The sequence below is a fragment of the Podarcis raffonei genome, chromosome W (genome assembly GCF_027172205.1).
Source record: "Podarcis raffonei isolate rPodRaf1 chromosome W, rPodRaf1.pri, whole genome shotgun sequence".
Lineage (NCBI taxonomy): Eukaryota > Metazoa > Chordata > Lepidosauria > Squamata > Lacertidae > Podarcis > Podarcis raffonei.
The window spans coordinates 30,830,115-30,844,542 of NC_070620.1; the positions used below are offsets into that span (position 1 = coordinate 30,830,115).

The 14,428-nt window shown below is 45.0% G+C and overlaps 1 protein-coding gene across 1 annotated transcript; it reads left to right on the top strand.

Annotated features, from left to right (window-relative positions):
• Nucleotides 1–7,406: 7,406 nt before the first annotated feature.
• On the top strand, nt 7,407–8,097 carry LOC128405960 (transmembrane protein 256 homolog). The gene has a single exon (XM_053373017.1). It carries the CDS (start codon nt 7,407–7,409, stop codon nt 7,752–7,754), a length of 348 nt encoding a protein of 115 aa, XP_053228992.1. The 3' UTR covers nt 7,755–8,097.
• The last annotated feature ends 6,331 nt before the right edge of the window (nt 8,098–14,428 follow it).

Below are 14,428 nucleotides of genomic sequence, written 5' to 3' on the forward strand. Positions count from 1 at the left end.
TCACCACCTGCGATTTCTTCGGGTCTCCGCTTTGCCGCAGCGGCCAGACCCACACTTCACGGGGCCGGTTCCCTCGGGAGCTCAGAGGGAACCCGCCATTAATCGCTGGCGCCGACCGGAAGTCGAATGGTGTGCAACTTCTTGTGCCTGAATGGGGCGGTCGGGAAGCAGCTCCAGGCTCATAACCTCTTGTGCAGGTGCTGGGTCGGGGCCTGTTTCCGGTAGTGGTAGCCTGCTGAGGGCATCCGCATGGCCCATCGCCTTCCCAGGGCAGTGAATCAGTGCATACTGGTAGCTGGCAAGGAAAATTGACCACCTCAGGACACGAGGAGACAGCACTTGGGGGGTCTGCTTTTCGGGGGCAAACAAGCCAAGCAACGGCTTGTGGTCAGTCACCACGGTAAAGGGCCGCCCGTACAAGAAATCATGGAATTTTTTTACTCCCTTCACGATTGCCAGACCCTCCTTGTCGATTTGCGAGTAGTTCCGCTCGGTTGCGTTGAGTGTCTGGGAAAAGTATGCCACCGGTACCTCTCTTCCATCCGGGAGTTGGTGTCCCAGGACAGCGCCGATGCCATAGGGCGAGGCGTCGCATGCTAGCACCACCGGCAGCCTCTCGTCGAAGTGTGCCCAGACCGCATTTGAGACAAGCAAGTCCTTGACTGCCTGGAATGCGGCCTCCTGGCGCTGGCCCCACACCCAAGGGGCCCGCTTGTCCAGGAGTCTGTGTAGGGGCTCCACTACCGCCGCCTTGTGGGGAAGGAAGGAATGGTAAAAGTTCAATAGTCCCAAGAAGGCCTGAAGTTCAGTCTTGCTCTTGGGCGCTGGGGCATCACAAATGGCCCGTACCTTGTCCCCAGTCGGGTGGAGCCCTTCTGCGTCCACCATAAATCCCAGAAAGTCCACCTGAGGCACTCCTAGTAGACATTTTTCCCGCTTCACCTTGAGACCCGCCGTCTGGAAACGGTGCAGAACGGTGCGGAGGCGGTCCTCAAACTCCTCTGGTGTGGGCCCAGCAATCAACACATCATCGAAGAAGGGGGTGACGCCAGGAATCCCTTTAAGGAGAGAGAGTCCATTAGATTCTGGAATATGCCTGGTGCCATGCTGACACCGAATTGCAGCCGCTTTACTCTGAACGCTCCTCTGTGCGTCACTATCGTCTGTGCCTCTGCTGTGGCCTCATCTACTGGCAGCTGTTGATATGCTTGGGCCAAGTCCAGCTTGCCAATTTTTTTTGACCCAGCCAGGGTGGCAAGGACATGGCTGACCACTGGCACTGGGTATGCGTGGGCCGTGAGGGCCTTGTTTATGGTACATTTGTAGTCTGAGCAGATGCGGACCGAACCATTAGGCTTGACGGGTGTGACGATTGGGGTTTCCCAGGGGGCATTAGGCACCGGCTCCAGCACTCCTTGCTCCACGAGCCGGTCCAATTCCTCGTCTATACGAGGTTTCAGGGCAAACGGGACCTGGTGGGCCTTGAGCCTGACAGGTCATACTGCGGGGTCAAGCTGTAGAGCAATGGGCGGGGGCGTATACTGTCCCAATTTCCCATCGAAAACCCCCGGAAATTCCTTGCATATGGCGTCCACGTCCACTTGTAAGCTAGTGTGGTTCACCCCGGTGACGGCTAGCCCCAGTGGTCCAAACCATGCCAATCCCAGTAAGCTAATGTAGGGGCCCTTGACCACAAGCAAGTCCAGTTGCCGCGTCCGCCCTGGATATTGCACTCTGAAGGTCCCCACCCCCATTGTGGGGACCTTACGTTTCTGGAAGTCTCGGAGGGTGAGTTTGGGACCCCCAGTAGGACACAGTTTCCTTAAGGTCCTTGCCGATATTATGGATAGAGTTGAACCCGTGTCAAGCTCCATGCGGCACGGGGGCCCCTCTATCTGTACCTCTACATAAATTTTCTCTACGTTGGGGTGGGGCAACTGGTATACCTGGAAGTCTGTGAGCTCCGTCGAGTTGCCTTGGTGCGTTGGGCCCTGGGACCTGGGGCTCTTGGATCGGTCATCTGATGCCTGGCGTCGGGTGGGTCGAGCCCGACACACCCGGGCGATGTGTCCCAATTTTCTTTTATATATACTTTTTATTAATTTTCAACCAAAATTATACATTTTAAACCAAATTTTAACAAATTATACTTTTGAGACTTCCTTCGATTTTTCTGGTAATCATCCATATTTACCCCTAAAGAAAAACGCATTTCCTTTGTTGCATTGCCTTTTGACTTTCTCCCCTTTCAATATATATTTTCCCAAACAATACATCTTAACCTTTTACAGTGCTTCTTGAAACCCCACTAGCGTTGTTTGTAAATCACATATATTTTTCAGATAATCTACAAACTTTCCCCAATTTTCGATGAACTTTTGGTTTTTGGTATATCTTATTTTCCCAGTCAATTTATCCAGTTCCGCATAGTCTGTTAGTTTCATTCTCCAATCTTGGATTGTCGGTGTTTTTTCCTGTTTCCACTTCTGGGCTAGTAGAATTCTTGCTGCCGCAACTGCATACTAGAGTAACTTACAGTCTTTTCTTCTTATTTCTTTCCCTGTGATTCCTAAAAGAAAAACTTCTGGTTTCTTAGCAAAAGTACATTTTAACATTTTTTTAATTCATTATATATCCCTTCCCAGAAGTTCTCAACTTTCTTACATTCCCACCACATATGATAAAATGTTCCCTCCTTTTCTTTACATTTCCAACACTTATTGTCTATTTTATACATTTTAGCCAGTTTTACCGGTGTAATGTACCATCTATAAAACATTTTCATCACATTTTCCTTCAGTCCCATGCATGCAGTAAATTTTAGATTTTCCTTCCATAGTTTTTCCCAATCTTCAAATTGAATATTATATCCAAAATCTCTAGCCCAGTGTATCATTACCGATTTAACTTCTTCATCTTTCGTACACCATTCCAACAGTATCTTATACATTTTTGACAAAGTCTTATAGTCACTGTTTATTATGTCTATTTGGAACCTGGAGTCTTTTTCTGCATACCCATTTTCCTTTACATCTTTTTTGAACATTTCATTTACCTGGAAATAGTGCAACCAATCATATACAAAGTCTTTAACTTGTTCATATGGTTTTAATTTCCATTTTCCTCCTTCTTTAATTACCAATTCTCCGTACGTAGCCCATTTACCTCTCATATTAATTTTCTTTATACACATAACCTCCAGCGGAGATAACCAGTGTGGGACCCTTGGTTCTAAAAGATTTTTGTACCTGTCCCATACTTCTATTAACGAGTTCCTGAAGATGTGGTTCCCAAATCCTTTATGAACCCACTTCTTATCACTCTGCGTTGCGGAAACGGCAGGTCCTCCTCTCGTGACTCTCCCCGCAGCTTGTGCAGTTCCCTCCTTCTCGTCGAGGCAGCTGTGGTCTGTGTGCTGCTTGAGTGCGCTGCTGTACTCGGTGCACCTCCTCCCTGTCAGATCCTGAGTCGTCGGTGAGGTCTTCGTGGTGGACCCTCGGTTGGGACGGCAGGCTTGGTCATGCCTCTTGCATCGACCTCTCGGCAGCTTCTGTTGCCAGGGCCTCCTCCAGGGCGACCTGGAACGTTAGGTCCTTCTTAGCGTAGAGGCGTCATTGCAGCTTCTCATCCTTCAGGCCACCGACGAGGCGGTCATGAAGCATGTTCTCCAATTCTGAGAAGTTGCAGAACCGGGCAGCTTGGCGGAGAGAGGTCACAAACCCAGTTATGGTTTCCCCAGGGGCTTGCCGCTTTGCGTAGAAGGCATTTCGACGAGCCACCACTGAGGGCTGCGGCGAAAAGTGCCCTTTCAGCCGTTCCATTATTGTTTTGTATGGAACAGTAGCGACGTCTTCAGGCGCAAGGAGAGCCCGGGCGATTTCAAACGTCTCCTCTCCACAGATGCTGAAGAATATCGCCCTCTTCTTGGCATCTTCTTCATCGGTGACCCCTTTGGCTTCTAGGAGGAAGGTGAAACGGGAGGCATACGCTTCCCAGTCTCCGGATGCTGGGTTGAACGGCAAGAAGCTGCTGTTGGTTGCCATTCTGAGTTCCTTCGGTCCCGGAGCTGAAGCCTGGATACACGGTGCGAGGCAGCGGTGCGGCAGGTGGCGGTGCTGCGGTGCTGTGTATGGCAGTCAGCTCAGCGGGATCCCATCCTCGTCACCAGTGAAATATACTGAGTCGAGAGTGGATTTCATGCTCTTTATTCAGCTCATGGTGGTGAGGAGGGAATGGAAGTCCCTTCAAAGTATCTGCTTTATATACATTATTTACACAATGGGCTGCACGTGATTGGCTAATTCCGGAATTCTCCTGTAGGCCAGTCAGGTTGTGGATTCACTTCTATCTGGAGCTGGATTGGGTGGCTCCTGCCAACCAATCATACTGCTGCATTGTTCTAGGACCAATCAGATAGAAGATAGCAGTATACTCAGCTACAAGTGATCGCTAATGAAGAAGAAAGACAGTCTGACTCAAGGAGGTGGTGGAACCAACGGTAGCTATGTGTAAGCACTGTGACTTGTTTGCAAAGCATTTTGAGGATAAAACCACTTGCATCCGCTGGGATCTTGACTCTGCTGTTATAGCAGATGAGTCTCATGGGTGTCCAGAGCACTGTCTAGTCCTGTTGTTTTGGATAATTTTCAGATAGTAAGGCTTGAGGATGTGGACAAGGTGTTTGTATTAGTCAGGGCAACGACTTGTGCTTCGGACTCTTCATAGAATCATAGAGTTGGAATAGACCACAAGGGCCATCGAGTCCAACCCCCTGCCAAGCAGGAAACACCACCAGAGCACTCCTGACATATGGTTGTCAAGCCTCTGCTTAAAGACCTCCAAAGAAGGAGACTCCACCACACTCCTTGGCAGCAAATTCCACTGTCGAACAGCTCTTACTGTCAGGAAGTTCTTCCTAATGTTTAGGTGGAATCTTCTTTCTTGTAGTTTGGATCCATTGCTCCGTGTCCGCTTCTCTGGAGCAGCAGAAAACAACCTTTCTCCCTCCTCTATGTGACATCCTTTTATATATTTGAACATGGCTATCATATCACCCCTTAACCTCCTCTTCTCCAGGCTAAACATGCCCAGCTCCCTTAGCCGTTCCTCATAAGGCATCGTTTCCAGGCCTTTGACCATTTTGGTTGCCCTCCTCTGGACACGTTCCAGTTTGTCATTGTCCTTCTTGAACTGTGGTGCCCAGAACTGGACACAGTACTCCAGATGAGGTCTGACCAGAGCAGAATACAGGGGCACTATTACTTCCCTTGGTCTAGATGCTATACTCCTATTGATGCAGCCCAGAATTGCATTGGCTTTTTTAGCTGCCGCGTCACACTGTTGGCTCATGTCAAGTTTGTGGTCAACCAAGACTCCTAGATCCTTTTCACATGTACTGCTCTCAAGCCAGGTGTCACCCATCTTGTATTTGTGCCTCTCATTTTTTTTGCCCAAGTGCAATACTTTACATTTCTCCCTGTGAAAGTTCATCTTGTTTGTTTTGGCCCAGTTCTCTAATCTGTCAAGGTCGTTTTGAAGTGCGATCCTGTCCTCTGGGGTGTTAGCCACCCCTCCCAGTTTGGTGTCATCTGCAGATTTGATCAGGATGCCCTTGAGTCCATCATCCAAGTCGTTGATAAAGATGTTGAATAAGACTGGGCCCAAGACATTTCAGATGGAAATAGGAACACTCTTGCCCTTCTTGGCTGATAAAAAGTAGCGGGGGTGGTGGTAATTGACTGGGCCAGGAAGAGTGTTCCTATTTCCATCTGAAATGCAGGACGGCATAACATTCTGATCCAAGTTTCATTCAGAAAACATTATCCATAATATCAGCAGCAGGCTGCTGCAGTCAAATTGGCCAGTCAGAATGGAAAATCCTATTTTAACAAAACCAATAAAAGAGAGCGGCAATACTATTTTCTTGTTTCCCTTGTTCAACTACAATTCCATAAAACAGTGGATTTGCAGGTTCTCATTAATAAAAAATAAATAAAGGGTGTGAGGGGTGGGTGGGATCGATGTGCCTATACTTCTTAATTCCACCCCTGGGCCTTTTCTATACTGAAAATAGTGTTAATTTGTTCCCCTTCCACTGCTGTAAATATTGCTCCCTTAGAAAATAAGTGATTTATTTGACTGGAACAAAATCCATCTTGTGTCTCCAAGTGGTTTAGGGTTGTATGATCTACCGTATTTTTCGCTCCATAAGACGCACCAGACCATAAGACGCACCTAGTTTTTGGAGGAGGAAAACAAGAAAAAAAATATTCTGAATCTCAGAAGCCAGAACAGCAAGAGGGATTGCTGCACAGCGAAAGCAGCGATCCCTCTTCCTGTTCTGGCTTCTGGGATAGCTGCGCAGCCTGCATTCATTCCATAAGACGCACACACATTTCCCCTTACTTTTTAGGAGGGAAAAAGTGAGTCTTATAGAGCAAAAAATACGGTATGTCTGGATTGGCCCACTTAATGCTATTTATTGCTCTATGAATGATATGAAGATGGATTTCTTAAGTCTGGTGGAATTACTTTTTCTTCTTTTGTGCAATTTTTACTTGCCATAGCAAACAAGACTTTGTCCATGTACCCATATAAAATAACTATTATCGTTCTTTTCCTCTGCATTTTTAAAGCATAGATATTATTGGCTTTGAGGCAACAATGACAGAATGTGCTGACATCAGAAAAATGCCAGCTCCAGCCCAACCAGAAGTAAAATGTATAGGGCATATTGAGAGATGGGTGGCAAAGCTGTGCATATGCTTTGTCCTCCCCAGCAGTATATATTGTGGGAGAGTAGCTAGAGGAAGCAGAGAAAAGCTCCAACCAGTATTATTTTTTCTATATTTTTTTTTTAATTTTGGAGTTTGCTTGTTTATTTTAAATTCAATTTGTAAAGGTCCCTTTAGAAACGAAAAGATACAAACACAAGTTAAGCACACAGTTTGCTTTTAGTTCAACACTTTCTTCATCCACCAATTTTACCCAAAATCACAAAAGTAATATTACAAAGCTTTCACAGTGCACGTTTACATATTCTGCATATACATCTATTCACTCTTCAAACAATGCATTTCCATTGAATTTGGCTTAAAAAACAACAACACAGGCCCTACATCAGGCTGGAAATATATAACGTTTTAAACCAATGTGTTTTTCCTCTTAAAAAAAGAAAATATATTACTTGGAAAGAAGCCCATATTGCACTAATTCCCAAACAAGACACGGACATAAGGCAGGTGAAAAATGATAGGCCAATCTCGCTCCTAAATAATGATTACAAATTATTTGCCAGTATATTGGCCAATAGACTTAAAAATGTATTTGGAGAGGAGATTGGAAAGAACCAAACTGGATTTCTACCTGGTAGACAGATGAAGGACAATGTTAGAAATATAATTGATATGGCGGGCGCCGGGGCGTTTTTCCGACGGCTCGTTGCGCTGAGCGGGGCTGCGGCCGTCGGGGCGGCCGCCTACGGGGCTCACGATTTCCGTCACAGCGACCGAGATGACGACTTGAAAGAGCTCTACGAGATGGCCAACAAATACCACTTCCTCCACAGCCTGGCCCTCCTGGCTGTGCCCCACTGCCGCTATCCCATGATGGCCGGCAGCATCCTGTCTCTGGGCATGGGGATGTTCTCTGGCGCCCTGTATTACCACGCCGTGACAGGGGACCCGATCCTGACCAAGGCAGCCCCGTATGGTGGTTCCCTCCTCATCCTCGGCTGGATCGCCATGGCCCCTTGACACCCCGTTCTGTCCCCATGTGGCCCCCATCTCCCAACGCCAGGGCAGCCAGCCCTGCCCCTCCCTCCTCCCCTAGGCTAGCCAGAAGGGAGCCCTAGGAGAGGAGAGATTTCCAAATGTCAGAGTGGGATCCCTTGAGGTCTTTAGCCCGCCCCAAATGCGTCTCTATCCTGCATCTTGGAGTTCTCCGAATGCCGAATCCCTTTTAAAAAAGCCAAGATCCTCCCCCCCCCAAAAAAAATTGCAACCAGATTTGAGTTTGCGATGGAGGCCTCGAAATGCAATGTCTGATCGGTGCTTTTCAATTGCTGTTTTTTAACTTAATAAATGATGAGAGTGATTTCACTTTTTAAAAAACCCACGCACCTTTTTTTCCTGTGAATAAATTTATTCCGTGGGGGGGGGGGGGAGAAAGAAATATAATTGATATAATGGAATATCTGGACTCCAGGAGAGACAAACAAGCCGCCTTAATGTTTCTGGATGCTGAAAAAGAATTTGATAATGTGTCTTGGCATTTTATGAAAAGAAATTTAGAATTTATGGATATCGGTGAAAAACGTTTAAATGGTTTGTTGTTGTTTAGTCGTTTAGTCGTGTCCGACTCTTCGTGACCCCATGGACCAGAGCACGCCAGGCACCTCTGTCCTCCACTATCTCCAGCAGTTTGGTCAAACTCATGCTGGTAACCTCGAAAACACTATCCAACCATCTCGTCCTCTGTCGCCCCCTTCTCCTTGTGCCCTCCATCTTTCCCAGCATCAGTGTCTTCTCCAGGGAGTCTTCTCTTCTCATGAGGTGGCCAAAGTACTGGAGCCTCAGCTTCACGATCTGTCCTTCCAGTGAGCACTCAGGGCTGGTTTCCTTAAGAATGGATGCGTTTGATCTTCTTGCAGTCCATGGGACTCTCAAGAGTCTTCTCCAGCACCATAATTCAAAAGCATCAATTCTTCGGCGATCAGCCTTCTTTATGGTCCAGCTCTCACTTCCATACATCACTACTGGGAAAACCATGGCTTTAACTATACGGACCTTTGTTGGCAAGGTGACATCTCTACTTCTCAAGATGCTGTCTAGGCCTGTCATTGCCCTTCTCTCCCAAGAAGCAGGCGTCTCTTAATTTCGTGGCTGCTGTCACCATCTGCAGTGATCATGGAGCCCAAGAAAGTAAAATCTCTCGGACTTCCGGGGTGGCGCCATTGGTAATGGCGGATTCCCTCTGATCCAGAGGGACTGGCTCCACGGGAAACGGGTCTGTTCCGCTACGGCGAAGCGGGGACGCTTTAAAAAATCACAGGCGGATGAAGCCTGTGACCATGGGACTCGGCGGGCACCTTTCGCACGCCCCCAATCCGTAAAGGAACCCAATTACGGGTTCCGGAGCGAAGAGGGGCAAGTGGCGCGGTGCTGAGAGTCAACTGCTTCTTCCGTGGAGCGAAGCCACACAGCCGTTGCCGGAGAGCGCTACCTTTTTCCTGGGACAATTTGGCTACAAAAACAACTACCCGTAAGTGGATTAAATTTGGACAATTGGACTTTAAACAACGACCAGTGAGTAGAACGGAAAATTGGATTGAGAAATTCTTTTTAAATTGGCACTGAAGCGGGAAGGTCTAAACAGGAAGTCAGCCTTCCGTTTCTTGTAGATAGATTAAAGCAAAGACAGGGTAAACTAGAGTTCAAACAAATCGTTTGCAAAGGATCAACTTTCTTCATTTAAAAGTACTGAACCCCCTTCGGAGGCAGGAGAAGAGGGGGGATTTTTTCTGGATTGTTTAAACCTGCAGAAGAGAGTGTAAAGAAAAGTAATTTTCCACCGTCTTGAACCTGAGAGCGGGGTGTCAGGACAGAAGCTTTTGGGAAGTTCATTGACCACAGACAAACGTCTTTGACAGACAGTTAAAAGAAGAGAAACATAGTGATTTCATTGTTCTCCTTCGCATTTTAAAGGAACAAATATTGACAAAATATCTGAAAAAGGAAACTTTGTTGTTAGATCTGCTTTTGGAAGAAAAAAAAGAAACAAAAAAGATGGATACAAATAGAAGTTTTTCCCCTAGAGGGAGCTTGTGAAACTGTTACTGAATTTGAACTGGGGAGTCTTGCAGCTGCAAATAGATTAAGACTGTGGGAATAGACTTCTGACCTTGCATAACAATGTACTCAGAGGCTCTGGTGCGTGCTTTTTGCAAGACAAGTGCTTTACTGGAACAGTTACATGAGAAGATGGATTTGACAAGTGCCTTACTGGAACAGTTACATGAGAAGACGGATTTGATGACTGTTGCGATCAGAAATTCTGGACAGGCAGTGGGTATCTATATAGAACCCACCCAGGAACCAACTTGTGTTTTGACAGATCAGATGAGGGAGGAGGCTGTTGTTGGACCTCGGGTGGCAGAGATGGAGGGAGCTGTGGCCCAGCAGGAACATGAGTTGTTGGATCTGACAAATGAACTTGGAAAAAGCCAGATTTGGAGAGATAGAGTTGTATTCGGCTTGGAGATGGGGGGCTGGATAGACCTCCCTATGCAGGGATGTTTTGACTTTTCAGGTCTGGCAATGGGCCATGAGGAGTTTGGGGATGTGGGGGTCCGCAACTTTGGAGGGGGTTTGAAACATGTCTTTAAAAATCACATGGAGTTCGGTGTGGACTATGGAAAAGGGGCTGATCTGTCGAGAAGGGACAAAAATGTTGTTAAGTTGGAGTTGCCACGAGTGAAAGGAGCAGGAGACAAAGTAAGGTACAGGTATAAATATGAAGAAGATCTGCGGAAGGGACATGGAAGAGACTTAAGGGCCTCGGACATAAGATTGCCAGGTTAATGGACTAGATGGATGTGACAGAAAGGACTGACTAAACCCGGGACCAGGAGGAAGAGACGTTGGATGAAGATTGGGGAAAAATTTATTTAGGACTGTTCTAAAAAATTAATGAATATTAGAAAAATGTTGGAATGAAATTATTTGGCTTTAGCAGAAGTGTTAAAAAGAGCTTTGCAAGAATATGTTAAGGTTAGGAGAAATTGGTATAAATAAGATTTAAGTTTTAAATTTCAGGGTTTTTTTATGTAATATAGGTTAAAATAGATCAAGGTAATTTAATGACAGGATATTATGAAAAATGGAAAGGATTTGCTGTTATAATTAATAACTAGAATACAAAAAAGGGAGGTGTGAGGAGGTCGATGAAATAAGGTTATGACAGTTAAGGATTCAGGAATATTGGATCTGTTTTTAAATTTTTGTGGTTTATTTTTGTTATGTGATTTTGATGTGTTATGCGTTTGGTTTTGGTTTTTGACTTTGATTTTTATTGATTTGTATGGTTTGACTGCTGTTTGTTTTTCTACTGCTTTTATTTTTTTTCTCTTTCTTTTTCTCTCTATTTCTTTGTAATTTTAAAATTTCTTAATAAATATCATTAAAAAAAAAAAGAAAGTAAAATCTCTCACTGCCTCCATTTCTTCCCCTTCTATTTGCCAGGAGGTGATGGGCCCAGTGGCCATGATCTTCGTTTTTTTGATGTTGAGCTTCAGACCATATTTTGCGCTCTCCTCTTTCACCCTCATTAAAAGGTTCTTTAATTCCTCCTCACTTTCTGCCATCAAGGTTGTGTCATCTGCATATCTGAGGTTGTTGATATTTCTTCCGGCAATCTTAATTCCAGCTTGGGATTAATCCAGCCCAGCCTTTCGCATGATGTATTCTGCATATAAATTAAATAAGAAGGGAGACAAAATACAGCCTTGTCGTACTCCTTTCCCAATTTTGAACCAATCAGTTGTTCCATATCCAGTTCTAACTGTAGCTTCTTGTCCCACATAGAGATTTCTCAGGAGACAGATGAGGTGATCAGGCACTCCCATTTCTTTAAGAACTTGCCATAGTTTGCTGTGGTCGACACAGTCAAAGGCTTTTGCATAGTCAATGAAGCAGAAGTAGATGTCTTTCTGGAACTCTCTAGCTTTCTCCATAATCCAGCGCATGTTTGCAATTTGGTCTCTGGTTCCTCTGCCTCTTCTAAATCCAGCTTGCACTTCTGGGAGTTCTCGATCCACATACTGCTTGAGCCTTCCTTGTAGAATTTTAAGCATAACCTTGCTAGCGTGTGAAATGAGTGCAATTGTGCGGTAGTTGGAACATTCTTTGGCACTGCCCTTCTTTGTGATTGGGATGTAGACTGATCTTCTCCAATCTTCTGGCCACTGCTGAGTTTTCCAAATTTGCTGGCATATTGAGTGTAGCACCTTAACAGCATCATCTTTTAGAATTTTAAATAGTTCAGCTGGAATACCATCACTTCCACTGGCCTTGTTATTTGCAGTGCTTTCTAAGGCCCATTTGACTTCACTCTACAGGATGTCTGGCTCAAAGTCAGCAACCACACTACCTGGGGTGTACGAGACATCCATATCTTTCTGGTATAATTCCTCTGTGTATTCTTGCCACCTCTTCTGGATGTCTTCTGCTTCTGTTAGGTCCTTATCACTTTTGTCCTTTATTATGGTAATCTTTGTACAAAATGTTCCTTTCATATCTCCAATTTTCTTGAAGAGATCTCTGGTTCTTCCCATTCTGTTCTTTTCCTCTATTTGTTTGCATTGCTCGTTTAAGAAGGCCTTCTTGTCTCTCCTTGCTATTCTTTGGAAATCTGCATTCAATTTCCTGTATCTTTCACTATCTCCCTTACATTTTGCTTGCCTTCTCTCCTCCACTATTTGTAAGGCCTCATTGGACAGCCACTTTGCTTTCTTGCATTTCCTTTTCATTGGGATGGTTTTCGTTGCTGCCTCCTGTATAATGTTACGAGCCTCCATCCATAGTTCATCAGGCACTCTGTCCACAAAATCTAAATCCTTAAACCTGTTCCTCACTTCCACTGTGTATTCATAAGGGATTTGACTTAGATTGTATCTTACCGGCCCAGTGGTTTTTCCTACTTTCTTCAGTTTAAGCTTGAATTTTGCTATAAGAAGCTGATGATCTGAGCCACAGTCAGCTCCAGGTCTTGTTTTTGCTGACTGTATAGAGCTTCTCCATCTTTGGCTGCAGAGAATATAATCAATCTGATTTCGATGCTGCCCATCTGGTGATGTCCATGTGTAGAGTCGTCTCTTGTGTTGTTGGAAAAGCGTGTTTGTGATGACCAGCTTGTTCTCTTGACAGAACTCTATTAGCCTTTGCCCTGCTTCGTTTTGATCTCCAAGGCCAAACTTGCCAGTTGTTCCTTTTATCTCTTGCCTCCCTACTTTAGCATTCCAATCCCCTATAATGAGAAGAACATCCTTCTTTGGTGTCACTTCTATAAGGTGTTGTAAGTCTTCATAGAATTGCTCAATTTCAGTTTCTTCAGCACCAGTAGTTGGTGCATAAACTTGGATTACTGTGATGTTAAAAGGTCTGCCTTGGATTCGTATCGAGATCATTCTATCATTTTTGAGATTGCATCCCAGTACAGCTTTCGCCACTCTTTTGTTGACTATGAGGGCCACTCCATTTCTTTTACGGGTTTCTTGCCCACAGTAGTAGATGTGATGGTCATCCGAACTGAATTCGCCCATTCCCGTCCATTTTAGTTCACTGATGCCCAGGATGTCAATATTTATTCTTGCCATCTCATTTTTGACCACCTCCAACTTACCCAGGTTCATGGTTCTTACATTCCAGGTTCCTATGCAATATTTTTCTTTACAACATTGGACTTTCCTTTCGCTTCCAGGCATATCTGCAACTGAGCGTCCTTTCGGCTTTGGCCCAGCCGCTTCATCAGCTCTGGATCTACTTGTACTTGCCCTCCACTCTTCCCCAGTAGCATGTTGGACGCCTTCCGACCTGAGGGGCTCATCTTCCAGCGTCATAACTTTTATATGCCTGTTGTCTTTGTCCATGGAGTTTTCTTGGCAAGGATACTGGAGTGGCTTGCCGGTTCCTCCTCCAGGTGGATCACGTTTGGTCAAAACTCTCCACTATGACCTGTTCATCTTGTGTGCCCTGCTCGGCGTAGTTCATAGCTTCTCTGAGTTCTTCAAGCCCCTTCACCACGGCAAGGCAGTGATCCATGAAGGGGGTTTAAATGGTATTCGGGCTATTTATTTGGAACAATATGCTAAATTGATAGTTAATAATAACTTCACAGACAAAATTGAGATAACAAAGGGAACCAGACAGGGGTGCCCGCTATCGCCATTGTTATTTATAACAATACTAGAGGCCCTGTTGAGGAAAATAGAAGCAACAAAAGAAATAAAGGGGATTGGTGTAGGCTCAAAAGAATATAAGTATAAGGCCTTTGCCGACGACGTTGTCTTGAATTTAGAACAACCTATGTCCAGTGCAATAGAAGCTTTGAAAAAGATTGACGAGTATGGGCAATTAGCAGGCTTTAAGCTCAACAAAAATAGGACAAAAATATTAACTAAAAATTTGTACAGTAAAGAAATAGGAGAACTACAACAAAAGACAGGTATGTCGATAGAAAAAAAGGTAAAATACCTAGAGTCTGGCTCACATCTAAGAACAGAAACCTCTTTAAAGACAACTATGAAAAGGTGTGGAATGAAGTGAAGAGAGATCAGGAGATATGGACTAGAATGAAATTATCAATGATGGGTAGAATCTCACCTATCAAAATGAACGTGTTACTGAGACTGTTGTTTTGATTTCAGACAATT